The sequence below is a fragment of the Etheostoma cragini genome, chromosome 11, assembly GCF_013103735.1.
Source record: "Etheostoma cragini isolate CJK2018 chromosome 11, CSU_Ecrag_1.0, whole genome shotgun sequence".
In the NCBI taxonomy this organism is placed as follows: Eukaryota; Metazoa; Chordata; class Actinopteri; order Perciformes; family Percidae; genus Etheostoma; species Etheostoma cragini.
This window is the reverse complement of record NC_048417.1, coordinates 2,299,862-2,316,524: the sequence shown is the minus strand read 5'-3', so window position 1 is coordinate 2,316,524 and position 16,663 is coordinate 2,299,862. Positions and strand designations below refer to the sequence as shown.

The following is a 16,663-nucleotide window of genomic DNA, read 5'->3' as shown; positions in this document are numbered from 1 at the left end:
TACTCCAAGGGAGCGAAGGGGGAAGGAGGTGCTCTGCTTATTATCCATCCCTTTTGCCCCCTCCTCTCTCTCTCATCCCATGTCTCCCTCCCTCTTTAGCCCTCTAAGTCTCACCACTTTTAATTTTAATTCATTCCTTGATCCCACCCGCCACCCTGTTTGTCCCCCTCAGCATCCTCGCACTTCACCTCCCCCCACCCTCCGTCTTTCTTACAGTTTCCCCTGTGTATTTTTGTATTGAGCCCATTTTAATATTTCATAAACTCCGTCTCCCCCCTGCATTCACCCGTGTGATGAACATCCACTGGCATTTCTCCCGACACTGGGAAATGCTATCCCGTATCATTTGGGATGTCAGAGAAGACACCTGCTTTTTAGATTGTCACTCTTCTCAACACTCTTTGACATTATTGCTAAATTTTTACCAATTCTCCAGAAATGTCCACAACTGTCCCAATTACAAGGAACAGAAGCTGCAAGTTTGCATACTAAACTCTTTAAGTAACAGTAATAGTTACAGACACTTGATCCCAAGTCCTACATTTTGCATGCAAGCCCTAATTAAATGAAATTCAGAGATGCTGATTTTGAGCTTCCATGACTACAGTTTTGTTGTCTTAATATGTAATAAAGACACCTATTAGGCACCAATTAATGATCAGCACATGCAATATAAAAATAGGACATATTTTCCTCTCAATATTACAATTTAAGAATAACACTTACATGAATCAAGCAGAAAGCTGCTACCAGCCAGGCTGGTAAAGCTAATATAGTATGGTATTTTTCCTTTTGCAATATATACATTGCAGGGAAAATAATATCGCAATGTCAGTTTTTTCCTATTTCGTGCAGGCCTATAACACGGGTCACAAATAAAAGGTTTTATCTATTAAAAAAGGCTCAGTAATTGCTATAAACTACAGTGACTGGCTGTTTGCGGCTAACGTTACTCAACAAGACGTAATAGTGCATTTGTTGGAGACTATTTTCAGCCGTGGATTAATACACATTTGGTATGCTAGTGTGTATTTACAGCAGCTGCAGGGTGGTGCATGTGTGATTGAGTCTAAATAAACTACAGTGTGTGTGTGTTTGGGGTGAATGTGTGCAACAGTGTGACTCTTTATTCTTTTAATATTAAAATTCATAGGAACAGAGGAATAAGACATACCAGTCGTTGGACATAAAACTTAATACTTTCATTGGTGGTTTTTGCTTATATTTCTTAACAGTAACACCATCTTGGTTACCATCTTCAGTCTCACCCTTGGCCTCCAAAAGAGAGTGAAAGAAGTCCTGGAGGATCTACCTCTAGCAGTAGCAGTGGCCCCAGACAGAGTCCCACCCCGATCCATCTTCACCCTTTAGACCAGAGAGGGGCTGGGAAGCTAAGGCTGCTTCATTAAGCTCTCACTGCTCATCAATGACCATGTTAGCCCCATGCGTGACTTCTTATCTCCTTGTGTGGAGACTTCTTTTCACACACACACACACACACACACACACACACGCACACGCACACGGGTTACATGCACCTGTTAACACTCATGCACCCATAATCTTCCCACACACAAAGATTCTCACACACGGAATTTCGGGTCCAGGCCGACTATTTCCTCACAACATAACCACACACAATTAAACTATCAGACTCACAGTATGCTGCATACACACAAACATTCACCAATAACCACCTAATCACATCTTTCTCACACACTATACAAACACACCCATTACATTACAAGCACACCCTCACACAGAATCACACAAACTCACCCAGTGGCACAGAGGATTAAGCCCCTGGTATTTCCTGCTGGCCACCCCTACAGAGACAAATCCGCTAAAGGAGACAATGTTGGAGAGAAAACATTTGGACTTAATCCACCATCACACACACACACACACACACACACACACACACACACACACACACACACACACACACACACACACACACACACACACACACACACACACACACACACACACACACACACACACACACACACACACACACACACACACACACACACACACACACACACACACACACACACACACACACACACACACACACACACACACACACACACGCTGGAATTCTGTCTGAAAAATCACTGCATATCTGTGTCTTTTTAGGGCTTCAACTAACCATTATTTGTATTATTGCTTGATGTATTTATTTCAGTTAATCAACAATTAAAGTAAAATCTATCTACACCACAGATGCATTCTGGGATAGGAGATAAAAAAACACTCTGGGTTGTTTGCATTTCTTTAAACCAAACCCAGTCATCTCGGGCGGTGCTGAGCTCCGGACGCAGCACCGGTGGCTCTGCTGAATAGTCTCAGGAAGGAACTTGTTCTGGTGGAACATTTGCACGCCACAAAATAAAAAGACTCATACAATATTAAATGATGTTACCTGTTGACATAACACAGTAACATGAGCTTAATAAATTAGCTGTTTAAACTGACACCCCCAACCTGCACATCTCACCAACATTCTTGTATACTGGGCATGCACGTGCCGGGGTAAACGGGAGGCAGCATGTAGTTGCCATGATAACGTTAGTAGCTAATAGTGTCAGATTACGTGACGTCATGACCGATAAGACTCAATAAGGCGGACAAACGTTGGCATCAACACTGATGTAACAAGAGGCCTCCGTTTGCGTTCCTTGAGACTGCTACACACTCTGCGGTGTTTTCAGATGTCTGTGGTTAAAGGGCTCCGAAACGCCAGAGCAGCGTGAACGCAAGGTGTAAACATAGAAAACGACATTTGTTTTTAAACCAAAACGCAGCAATGTAAACGTAGCCTAAATCATCGTCGGACCATCGACGGCCAATGGATGCCGAGATGGGAACTAACATAGCAAAGTTGCAGCCAAAAAACCAAAACAATGAGCTAAAAGATGCTAAAATGCTCTGTTAATCTGAGGGGAACAACAGTCGAGGATAATTCTCTGTGTGTCACTACAAGTGAGCGCTTTAGACACAAAATCTTTTGATCCATTGTTAATATAAAAAAAACCTTGATTAAAGCAGCTTAAATGTTCTTTGAATTTGATTGAATTCATTATAATAATAATATTAATAATAATTAATTTACATCTAAAAGTGTAGCTAACTGTTTTAGGCTATTTTAGAACATGACACAGAGTCACTGAATAACATTGCACTTGAGTGTTGTCCAGCAGGGCTTAGTTGTACTAAAATGATATCGAAGCGTTCACAACATCGCACACCATGTTCTAGTCTTGCATGAAGTCATCTCCAATTCCCTGTCAACACACTCTGGTGTGCCAAACAGTGCATGATGCAGCATTTATTTTAGATAAACAAAATATCTTCTAAATATAACATCGGGATTTACAGCACAGTCTGTAAAAAGAACTATGCTACAAAGTAAACGTCCTGCATTGAAAATGCTACTTAAGTACAAGTATGTAAGTGTCATCAGGAACATGTTTTAAAGTAAGTCAATCCAGGAAAAAAAACTCACGTTTTAGAAACTGGAAATGAGTTTTGTCAATGAGAGTGTTTAATTGGCTAATCATTTCACCTCTACCTGTAGGCCTATGTATTGCTGGATAGTTTAATTTGTATTAAACCATTGTATTTTGCAAATTTTTAGTTTTGTGTGCAAAAATAGTACTTTGAAAATAAACTAAAGTTGTCAGATTAATGTAGTGGAGTAAAAGTACAATATATAATAAAAGCTGCAAGCAACGTTGGACAGGCCTTTGTTCCTCTTTTTGCGTCGGGGTTACGTGACCCTGCATTTGTGCAACCGCCGTTGTAGGGGGGGGGCGTGGCAAGGTCAAACCGTCATCAATGAAAGAGGAACTCTCCGCTGAGTCCAATGCTACCTCACACAATAGCCTACAATAAACTGATCATTTGTTATGAAAGGGGCGCGGCTTAAGCATTTGGGGCGGGCACAGCCATCTCCAATTAAAAGGGAACTCCCTCCTGAGTTCAATGGTACCTCACACAATGGTCTACATCGACCGGGTCATTAGTTATAGAAAGGGGCGTGGTTTAGCATAGGGGGCGAGCCAAACCATGACCAGTGACAAGGGAACTCTCTTCTGAGTTCAATGATACCTGAAGAGGGGGCGGGTCAAACCATCAGCAATCAAAAACAAACCCTCTGCTGAGTTCAGTGATACCTCACACAAGACTGTACATTAAACGGTTCAACGGGGCATAAAAGGGGGCGTAGTCTGAGTACATGAGCGTGGTTAAAGTATAGGGGGTGGCTCAGTGTCACCTGTAGACCACATATTATAAGTTTCATGTAAATCAGATGATGACTTTCATATATGGCGGATATCCTGTTGCCACTCTTGGAAATTTCAAGCAGATATGACAATGTACACTCAAGATAAATGCTGAGGGTGGGCCATGCCACGCCCACACCATGTGACGAAAAGTTTTTATTTTAATAACTTTTCATCTTTAAGGTGTTGAGACGGCACAGACCAAAATCGGATGAAATCTCTAGGAGGAGTTGGTTAAAGTATAGCAGCTATAGTTTTAGGCCTACTTCCTGTTGCCACTAGAGCGCGGTATGACTTTGAGCCGATATTGGCGTGTAGATATCGTCAGGGTTGTGAATCCTGAAAGGTTTCGAGCCAACTGAACGATGTACACTCAAGTTACACCCACTTCCTGTACACTATTCACACTGATTCCAAACTTTCAATTAAAAATAGCAGACTCTCAGTTGGGTTTAGGGGATGGCTTTCTATGAGCTTTATGCACGTATTGACATGCTACATATGTGTAACAAGTTTTGGTAGTCTGCATTAAACGTACTGAAAGGGGCTCAATGTTTTGTTAACTTTGTAGGGGGCACTAGCGAGGCATTTTGTGTGTCTACTACTTAAAATACGTATATTTTCACCAGGATTGATGCAACCACCAATTTTGGTGAGTTTTTGAGTATATTAAGTCCCTCAAAAAGGCAATTCATTTAGGAATAATAATAATTCCTTCAGTTTAAATAGGGTCTTTGCCGTTGTTAGCGCTCGGGCCCTAATGTATACTTATTAATTAATATACAATATTATATATTTTATATAATAATCCTCTGAAATGTGGCACAGTAGATGTAGAAAGTGGCATGAAAGGTAAAGTACAAGTACTTCCTTCTTGAGTAAGTCATTTTTGTTCCAATACTGTTGACAGACTTTATTTCTCCCTAAAGACCATGCAGTCACAGCAAACCAGGTGCAGCCGCAGCCCCCCCTGGTGGTCACTGAACCAACTGCCTCCCCATTTATAATCAGACACATTCAGTTATTAAATATAGGAGGGATTGTAGAGATAATTGGGGGGGAGGGAGTACGTGCGTGAGGGTGAGGGAAGTTGTAATGTAGTGGGTGGGATGTAAGGGGGGGGGCTTATTTCCAAGGCTAATCAGATCACTTGTGGGATTTGTTTTAGTACCTCTTTAACCGTGACCATTTCTGTCTTCTTTTGAAAACCAGAGCCGAGAGCGGACAGCGGGGGAACTCGCACAATTAGGAAGATTAACCAGTGTCAGGTCGCTGTCCTTGAACCAAGAAAAGATGGGCAAACAGCAGATGGATCAAAGCTGTTACAACAGTTTCTTTTCTTTTTTTTTAAGGTTTCAGCAGACAAAAAAGAAAAACAAATCAAGCAAAAAAGACAGAAAGAGAAAAACTAGGGTCTGATAAGCAGATAGATAGACAAGAGAGTGAATGTGTAAACAGAGGGGTGTGTTCTCTCATCTTGGCTGACGTCCAAGAACCTGCGAGGTGGAGGGGGAGTTCACTTGTTGACAGACAGAGGAAGAAAACACTCCAGCAGGCCACCCAACACACACACAGACATGCACACACACACACAGACATGCACACACCCTTTCCCACCCCCGTGACTCCCATCTGTTGAAAACAATACAGACCCCGGGCCCTCCCTCTGCAGAACACTCACATGTGTGTGCACGTTTCTCTCTGTTGTCTCTGCTGCATAGCGCTGAGAGGAAGGGCTGTCCAGCACACACTGACCCATGAACACAACAATACTCCTACAGTACATGGTGTGAAGCTTACTGTGTGAAGAATTAGGGGTAAACATGAAAGGGAACATTTTTGGGATCTTTCCCAGACTCTTCGGAGTAAGGGGGTTTCAGGAGGGTTTCACTAGCTTCACTACACTTCCCAAAGATCACCTGTCACTTTCCCTTTCTTTCCTAAAGTTCCTCATTTTGAAGTTTCACTTGGCAGACCAACCTTTTTCTCTACATGTAAACCACATTGGATTCACACTTTTTCTTCCATTTATGTCAAACAAAACCAGGTCCATATAATGACAAAGCCTAAATAGTACAGATATGTGAATAAATAACAATAGTCAACACAAAAGGTGTAAAAAATATAAAAACAAGCTCTCTTTCCAACCCACTGTACACCACCTGCCCAGCACCAAACAGCAGACAGACGCAGTTAGAGCCCAGCTGGTGAACACATGTAGTGTGTTGGAGCATTTAGCAGCCAGATGTGTCTTTCAGGAGTTCATGGAGGTAACAACCGCAACAAAAAAAAAAAATTATTATTGGACTAATCGTCAGGTGCCCAGGAACATGGTCACTCTGTGAAAAGACTTGTCATCCCCCCCCCCCTTCCCCTCTATACTGTCACGTGATAACAACCACACATTAGCATTTTTAGGCATTAAACAGATGAACCGAACCATGACTTGTGTGGACCGTTCCACCTCTACAGTCTACACCCTGCAACAACCCTGGTGGTTTCACCTGATTGAGATGAAGTGGGTCTGATCCCTAAATTTAAAACAGACCCTGTTGGCGGCTCGTTTGCAAACTTTCTCTTATTTTTACGAAAATAGTTCACTTAAATGTGTTTCTGAAAGAATTTCAGGCAAAAACAAAGCTATGCAGTTGCTGAATCCGTCTTCATTTTAGATTGAGGTGGACACCCCTGATTTACGTAAAGAAGCCTGGACCTCAAGTCTGGATTTTACAACTCAACGTCCCGCTTCTCAAAGGTTGCTGCAACGCCACCAGAATGCATTTACCGGCTGCTTACATGGAAACAGACACCTCATGACACAGAGACCATCAAAGTGCCGGCAGAGGAAGATGCACAACCCCAGGAGAAGGAGTCGCATGCTAAACAGCCATGGACCAATAACACTTTCTGCTTTATTGAGGGATGAGCTCAGTGTGTGTAGATGAGCACGGTGTGCAGATCAAGGTGTGGTGTGTTTGTGAGGGTGTGTGTACTAAAACAATGAGCAATGGCAGTGGCCTTTGAAAGATTAATGGCTCTGTTCGACAAGCACAGACCTACTATCAGGAAAAGTCAAACTGGCAATATCCTGGCCTCTGTGTGTGTGTGTGTGTGTGTGTGTGTGTGTGTGTGTGTGTGTGTGTGTGTGTGTGTGTGTGTGTGTGTAATAACGTGCTTATCTCTCCTGCCTGTCTCATCCTCTGTGCTTACAGCAGGCCTATCACTATCTGGACGCCACATAAATATTAAATTTTGTTTCCATTGTCATTTGGCAACTGCAGATGGAAATGTTGGGACATTTGGTGAGTGAGTCATGCAAAAGAACATAATCCCAAAATTACATACATATCCTAGGTGTTTTTTTGTTGATCACACTGAATGTCACGAGTATGCTACGGAGATTAATTGAAATCAAATCTATATCGTAACTTTTTTGCAACTTAGAGTAAAAACTTTGCAAATTTACATTTCGAGAAAACCAATGAATGAATAAATGTATTTTATGGTCTACAAAGAGACTGATAATATAATAATAACTGAGACTATAATAATAATAATACATTTTATTTATACATCACTTTTCATTGTACTCAAAGACACTTCACAATAAAACCAGTACATTAAGCACATTAAAACCAAGTGAAGCAACAAAACCGACACGCCAATTAACCATTAAAATGCTCCTCGGAGTCTGCAGCCAAGCTAGCAGCTCTGTGAGGCGGTGTTTAGCACAGTGGTGCTTTGAGCTAAAGGCTAACTTCAGCATGCTAACATGCTCATAAGGATGATGCCAACATGCAGATGTTTAGTGGGTGTAATGTTAACTGCGGAAACCAGTTTAACATTTGCTAATAAGCACAAAACGCAAAGTACAGCTGAGGCTCTTGTGACTCTTACAATTTGAAACCATACTGATACGGTTTAATGTGACAAAAATGATAAACTTGATTGTTTGATGTCAATGTTTATAATAACTGCAAAGTAGTCGACAAACCAAATTCTGACCTGATGATGGCGATAGAGGAAATGTTAAGGGATTACAATTTCAGTCATAATCACAAAAGTTAACCCCATGGTGGCGCAAGAGGAACCGTCAGGGCATTAAGAGTCGTCCTTTAGGGAACTATGGATGTCTGTACAATATTTCCTGGCAATCCAATTAACACTTTTTGAGATATTGGCGTCTGGACTAAAGTGGTGGGCCGACCAGCCAACCGCCAGACAAACCAGCCGACCAAACGCCATTTCCATCTCTAGAACGACACTGCGAGCGTGGCTTAAAACACCGTCTGTCTCAATCAACCCAGAGTTAATGCAGCTCATTCCAAGCAAGAAGCAGCATGTGGTTTGCTCTGCTACGAACAGGGAGATCTGGCAGCCACGAAAGCCAAGTTCAGCATGCAGGTGCATTCATCTCAAATTAAGTAAAAAAACACTTAAATAGCAAAAAGTGTTTTTTCTATTAACTTGAAATAGAAAAAAACCTTCCAAAAAAAAACATTCAAATAACGTCTGAAATATAAATTGTACCTCGTTTTTACTTTTCCTTTGTTTCCAAAACGGGAAGATGCAGTAGAAGAACAGTTTTGCCCAACCGAAGACTGCGGCAAGACACCAGTCTAGTCGGCCCATTCTCTCCTGAAAACCTCCTCACGTCCTCTACTGTATCACAGCTGCTGCTCCTCCTCTCCCCTCCCTCTCTAGCTTGTCCTTTAAAAGCCCTGTCCAGAGGTATGAGACCCTAGTAGTTAGTCTTGGACAGAATCCTGGGATGGTTTGCCGATCCGATACAAGAAAAGCTCAACCTTTCTTCAGTTTCAGTGACTAGAAGTGTGGGTGAGGTCTTATGGACCCTTCCCTCTCTTGCCTAGCATCACTACAGCATCCCCCCATCCTCCATGGTCCCTTCTTTCTCTGGATGCTGTAGGTTCTTCCATTCAAAGCACGAGGAGGAAAAAAAGATTAGAAGAGGGGAAGACAGAAGTGGGCGGAGGTGGGGTGGGTCGGGTAGAGCCGTCTGGTAAAGGAGGAGGCACTTATAGTGATGGGAAAAGGAGGGGGGGGTCTTCAATTTAATCTACAAAAGGGGGCTTGAAGGGAGTCTTGGAGCCGTGAGAGAACAAATGTAGGCTGTCTTGAGTGGAGTAACAGTTAATTCCCTGGAAATAAAATGAGGCTGTGAATTATGATGCAGGCATTCTTCATCTTGTGCTATGGTTATTGAATGTTTTATGTCAAAGCCTCAGAAGAAAAGATATCCAGAAGGGATTCGAGGTGAGCTGATGTACGAATGTACACTATACGACAGAAGAAGAGATGGAGATTAAGAAGGTGAAGGTGTGTGTTGGGCAGGTAAGTGTTCTGGGCAGTCCCACACCAATCGTAGATGGCCCCTGCAGCCTCTGAGCCTGTATGCCTTTTGACTAGGCATATATATATAAAATATAAAGACCGAGAGCAGCATCAGTGAGTCAAGCCAGCAATGGAACTGCATGTTTACGTCCCCCTTATTAGATAAAGTGCAGGGCACATGGAAGGTGTTGTTCCAACGACATGGAAAACACTACAGAGAACAAAGAATGCATAAAAGACAAGAGATAGAAATAAAACACTTGATACCTCCGTCCGAAAAACACAAACTGGAACTATGAAATGATTAAAGGGTTCATCAGCAAATCCAACCAGACCATTTGTAGGGTTGGGCATCATTTGGATTTTAACGATTCAGATTCTTCATTTTGATTCTGGTTTTTAACGATTCTTCGTTCTGATTCGATGAGAGTGGAGTTGAAACCAGTCACATTCTTATTTCCCAAATAGCATAAATGTTTTATTTTTGATTCAATGGTGGGCTGCAGATTTAGGCTTATTCAATGTAAAATAAAGCGACACTAGAGGGCCGCTTACTATGCTCCACATACATATACACATATATATACACACATATATATATATACACACATATATATATATATACACACACACATATATATATATATACACACACATATATATATATATATATATATATATATATATATATATATATATATATATATATATATATATATATATATATATACACACACACACACACACACACACACAACACAGCAAGCGCCTGGCTGCTCACCTAAACCAAAACTCGCACTTATTAAATTGGGATGCGATGATCAGATTTGAAACCAAAATGCGCCAAACAATTGCAAAGGATTCCAATAAAGAAACGATTCTACGGGAATCCTAATTTTTTAAACAACTCCAAGTAGGAACGGGTTCTCGAGGCCCAACCCTAAACATTTGTCTCCATGTTCTATTAACTTTCACATTAATCTTATAGCCGTATAAAACAACCCATAATAACATGTTCCAGATCATGGAGCTACACAGGGAGAGCCCTTCTTTGTTTCCTTTTGGGGAAATGAGAGAATCAAACATCTAACTTTTGGGTAAAAATATTGCAAAGATAGGCCTACTGCCTTATTTAGCTATATTCTAAGCTGCTTCATGGTTTTTTTTAAAGATCAGCCTTTTCCAGGTCCACATCCAAAAATCCTAGCAAGGTGTTTCGAATAAACCAGTTATCCTGTAATGTTCAAACTGCTCATCTAAATCTGTACCTCTCCTGCTCCACAGAGGGAAGGAAAAGCTTTTGTTTTATGCAAACCAATTAGCTCTTAAATTAAATATTTTTGCATCCATATACAGAACCACCGTGTTGCCTTTGATTTATTAATGCATTGCAAGTTGTCGGGCCACGGCATATTACATCCTTTGAATGTAATGTTGTTCAACATCTTAATCCTAATTCAATAATAATAAAGTAATTTGAAAGTACAAATTAGCAGTTAAAAGCCGAATTACTGATGTATGCACGTTGATTAGTTTTAATAAAAATGTGGTATTTCACCCAGATGGGCATGGTTTTACAGGATGTAGCAGTGTGTGCTTCAGTGAGCTCTGTGATGTCTCGGCCCGTCTCTGAATACACGTTCACGAATATATAATATTCATATTTATTTCAGCACTATTTAGTTACTGATTAGTGATTTGAGAATGCAGTAGCAGTCAGTAAGTTATTTAAAACTCTGCAGGGAAGTTTAATTGTGGTTGCAGCTGTGCCATCAATACAAGGAATAAGTAAATTGATAATTGGTAAATTGATAAACACAAAAAAATAGGAAATCATCTGTTTGAAGTGACAATGAGGCATGAGGTCTCCCGTAACTTTATTATTCCAAAAAGGGACGAGACCAACGTGAGCCGGTAGGACACAACACGCAGGATGTAAGGCACTTTCAAGTTTTTAAGTTAACACAGTTTGTAAAGAGTTTACAGTGTTTGTAGCACTGTCTACTAACAATGGAAAGCCGTTATGTGACCAGGCGTGTGACATTTCTATTGCTCCGCGCTCTACTCTGTTCCTATGGGTGACATCAAGGGACTTTAACGTGCACGCAAAGCATTCTGGGAAGGTGGTGCTGCATTTGAAAAAAATGGTGCGCGTCAAACAGCTGGCCGATGCCCATCTTTATGCAACTGAATCTGTTGAACGCGACGATCCAGTAGAAGTAGATGGAAATCTTTCAAACTAACCTTTGTCATTCTGAAATAAAGACAGATTCAGCGACTGCACGGCCTATTCCTCACTTAAAGTGTTTTCAGAAACACGTTTCGGTGAATTATTTTGGTAAAATATGACATAGTATTCCCTCCGAGCTGCCATGGCAGTGTATGGAAATTCTCAAGCAGCCAGACACAGGTGACACATTCGGCCAATCAGCTGCAAGTCAGTGGCGTGGAGCCTCAACAATGGATGTGTGATGTCACGACACCACGCTTTAAAAATGAATCTGTACCAAGAATCTTTATCTGAGAAAATCACCAACAGTAACATCTGCATGACATTCACCAAGTCATAGTAAGCTAAAGAGCAGTTAGCCAATATTCTGTGCGTAGCCCGCAGATACTTCGGTGAAAGTGAAGTAAGGCAATCAGGTTTTTGGCAAAGCAAAACCAATCTCCTGAAGTCCTGTTGAAGAAGATTACACAATACAAAGGGATAGAGAAGCAGGAGTGAATACAACATCATGCACACTTCCTGCCTCTCTGCAGTCCAAACAATGGGCTGGTTTCAAGTCTCGATCTGGCAACGTCAGGTCTGTTGTCCGTTCTAGGAAACCAGACAAGAGGTCAGGGGGTCAAGGGGTCATTGTTCCTCAGAGAATACAAAGGGAAGTGGCCGGTCATGGTTTTAATGGGGGGCTGGCACAGATGTTTTGGTCACAGCTGGTGGTATTCATTCGTCAATCTAAAGTGATATAACCCATCAATAAGATGCAGTGTAATATTAAAAACACTAGGGCTGCACAATGAGGAAAATATTGTGATAATGTTGTCATAATGTTGAATATCACAGCAACGATATTACTCACAATACATAGACAGATATTAAAATGCACTTAGTTCTGCATTTCTGCTGCTTTCAGTATTCTTCTCCAACAAATTTCTTGTTTAATCTAAAACAAATAAAAATAAATTTATTTCCAACACTCTTTTAAAGGACAAATTGAACATTATGAACCCAGTGTATATCCTGCACCTGCTGCTGTTGCACTTCTGGTTAGACCTACACTCCATTTCATTGCCTTGTACCTGTGTAATGACAATAAAGTTTAACCTAATCAAACTAATCTAATTATATTGAATATAAAAGGCAACACTTAAAAAAAGAGACAGTTACATTTTAAAGTGCAGTTTTATATCCAGATTTTCTTTCAACTAACACAAAAAAAATTGTTTTGTACCTATGGCGATATGTTGCTGGTTTTAGCAATGTAGGCTATATAATGCAACAAACAAACAAAATATTTTTCCCTACCAATAAAGACATTTTTTTTAATGTTGTCTACGCGGTTATCTCTCCCAAAGGTCTAAAAGGTCTCTTAAGATAATCAAGTCGACATTTGAAATACCAAATTGATTGAGTTAGTATTTATCCCCCAGTGCCAGTTATTAGCCACAGCCTTTTCTTCAGACTCACTCTGTGAAGACACAGCGCTACACACCAGCTCACTGCTCACACTATGATTGATCCCTGTTTTAAGCTCTCACCTTCTCCCATATTTCAGATGTACTACACCTGTCAATGACATCATGCAGCAGTCAGTTTACACCCTGTATGCACATGGCTGCTGTAAAACACCATTGTTCCCATTACATGAATTGACATCCATATCAAGATTCTGCTGCATAGGCAGAACAAATTTAACATGAAGTTAGTTAACCAATAGGTCCCGTTTGTTTAAATTTTGCATTTCATGTTATTGCCCCCAACAAAGTAGCTGTGATTAATGCAGCAATTGTCTCCTGCCCCTCCCACTATTGATTGAAGGCGTGCATTTTGGGGATTGAGAGCTTGGCGAAAATGTTAGCACATGGCAGAAAGCCATGGGGAATTATGTGAAAGCTAATTTCATCTTCGAGCGCAGCAAAGACGTCGCTCTATCTTAAGTCGACAGATAGGAACAGCTTTTGGCAAACTGGCAATCATGGGAAATTTAAATTCAGATTGGTGAAGAAAAGGAGTGCACAATAAAATATCCCGTTTTAAGAAAACTGATAATCCCAGCTGTTAACCCAAAGCCTCTTTAGACAGAAGGAGGCACAGAGATCTAAGAAGCTCCGCAGGCGGAGGTTCATAGCTCAGTGTCTGCATGCAACCCTAACCTGTAACAATGTTGTCTGGTGAGAAATGATAAAGAATATTTAGAATTGGATGCCAAGCAATGTTTAAAATGTGTAAATCTGAATTGTTTTTCCAGTAAAAGTTTTAGTGAATCACTGAGACCCCGAGATGTACATTATATGAATGAATCTGATCAGGAAATCAGAGATTTTCCCATATTTTGGGCAGTCAATAAGGCCCCAGTGGAACCAATAAATCAGAAAAAAGTATTCCTTGACAGCTTTACCTATGTTTTTTTTTTTTTTTTTATAAATTCCAAAAGGGCATAGGTGAGCTATTCAACCTTTAAATACAATCTACAGAAGTGCCCGCCAAACACAATGTACCCCACAGTGACCATTTCATTCATTTCCAAGCAGCAATTATGAACCGGCGTCAAACACCAAAGGCCTCTAAGCAGTCATCAGCTGCCTCATGAAAGCCCAGACAGGGCAGAAATGAACAGGATGTAGGCCAAGGTGATGACAAGGTATGAAGGCCCAGTGTAGGGCCGGCTCCCTTTCTTCTCCAAGTTAAAAAACCTAAACAAAACTGCAGGAACACCCATCAAGAATACAAGTACATGTAGACTATTTATCCATGAAGCTTCTAAGTATGTAACCATGTGTGTGCTTCATGTAAATATCTCTTTTAATGTAGTTATACAGCATGTGAAAGTCATAAAGGAGACACTGTAGGTGGAAAAAGGTCAAATGAAGGCTGATTAAAGAAGGCTCAGACAGCCAGCTGAGGCGGACCGTTGCATAAGAGTCAACGACGAGCGGACAGCACCTTGTAAAACAGTCCCCGATGTCAAAGTTATCGCGTTGTGCGCAGCTGTGAAGTAATAAGCTGTCCGGATACCTTCAAGAGTGACACGTCCACATCAGAGGACAGGACAAAAAGAGAGACAGAGAGAGAAACAACTCATGGACAAATGGATGGACTGTCTCTGTCTCTGAGGTCAAAACAGAGTCAACTACGCAAGGCAAAGTGTTTATGTCATAAAATATTTGTTTTTTCGGGTTGAGACACAAAGCGTAGCAGCACACTCATTTTAGCCCGCATTGATGTCCCTTTCAGTGACGACCAGCACATTATATCAGCTAGTTCATTAACATTCATTCTGAAAGAAACACCCTGTGAAAGTCAGTCTACAACCACAAATCATTTTTGTGGGTCAACAAGACAAGTGATGACTCTTCTCTAGAAAAATGATCTAGATGATCACATCAGCTTACTATGATGATAATCATATATCTTATGCTACGCTGCTTACTAGTCTTGCATTGAAGCCTTGAATTGTTTTGAGCAAGTTTTGAGCAAGTAGGTCTTGAAAAGAGACATGTAACTAACATGTAACGCTGCTGCTCAAAGTGTTTCTGCCTTCTCAGCCAATAAAAAGTCATAAATGATCTTTGAATTGAATTATTTAGAACTTTAATTACTTGCGAATGTTGAAAGCTAAACATATTCAGCTTCCATAAGGGTTTCATTAAGGGTTTTGAAGCTGATTCAATACTGGATTAAGATTAGATCAAATGTTACAGCCCAAACCCTGTCTGCAACTTAGTTAAAATATCCAGACAATTACACATCAGAGAACGAAAGAGGATGGGATAATGTGCAACAACTTAGAATGGAGGAGGAAACTACACAAAAATGGCCAAAAAGGGAAAAGAAATTGTGTATATACACATGATCTAATAAGACATAAATAAAATAATTAAGCAAAACACATAGAGGCTGTTGATCTACTTTAACACATTACATCTGACCAGCCTATGTTTCCTGTTCTCCACCTTTAAACACGACTGAGCCTCTGACATGGAAGATCACTGTGAGAGAGGGGGATTTTCACAAGCATATTAAAAGCTTCAGCATGGAATGACTACACAATAAAAACCCAGTAGACTAAACATTACATTCATTATGACTTGTGTGTGATAAATACTGTATATGTCAAAATTAAAGAAACTCAGATTTGTATGTATATTTTTTTATATCACGCACGGAAACATACGTAAAGACATTGTTGCAACGAGATGCATCAATGATCGGTTTAGAATTGAATTGTTGGCCTCTGACTCGGAATCAAATCGTGAGGCAACCAGAGATTCCCACCCATATTAATTGTAGTAAGTTTAAGTAAAAATGCATGCTAACACCCCCTAAACACTTGAAGTGCTGGGGTTGGACTGACCTCGAGACGGGAGCCAATCCCTGACCACCCACAGCTGAAAATGACTTGTTGCAACAGCACTCACCAGCCACAGGGACATCGCTCGGTTGTCTCTGAAGACACCTGGGGCAGTAATTCCTTTCCACAGATCCACAGCTTTCTTCAACCCTGAACCAGCTTTTGTGGGATTAACACGACTATGTTATTGTCCCTCAAAGTTGGATGCTCTGGCAGAAAAAGAACCCAGCAGTCTGGCCCTTATCCTGACACACTTCCTGAGCTGCATTGTTCGTAAGGGTAGAGGAAACACACACACACACAAGTGTGTCCGGCTATCTTTGTGGGGACCAGTCATTGACATAATGCATTCCCTCACCCTAACCCTAACCATCAAACCTAAATGCCTAACCTTAACCCTCACCCTAACCTTAACCATCAAACATAAATGCCTAACCTTAACCC

The 16,663-nt window shown here is 40.9% G+C and overlaps 1 protein-coding gene across 9 annotated transcripts in view; it reads right to left on the bottom strand.

Annotated features, from left to right (window-relative positions):
- Positions 1-16,663, bottom strand: part of tns1b (tensin 1b) — a 202,280-nt gene that overhangs the window by 169,076 nt on the left and 16,541 nt on the right. Inside the window, exon 1 of one of the 9 annotated variants that reach the window (XM_034884541.1) lies at positions 16,287-16,439. The exons of the other annotated variants lie outside the window; for them this stretch is intronic. Coding sequence (XP_034740432.1) covers positions 16,287-16,301 — 15 coding nt within the window. The 5' untranslated portion in view covers positions 16,302-16,439. Of the gene's footprint in view, positions 1-16,286; positions 16,440-16,663 lie in introns of those variants that run through there. 9 annotated transcript variants of the gene reach the window in all.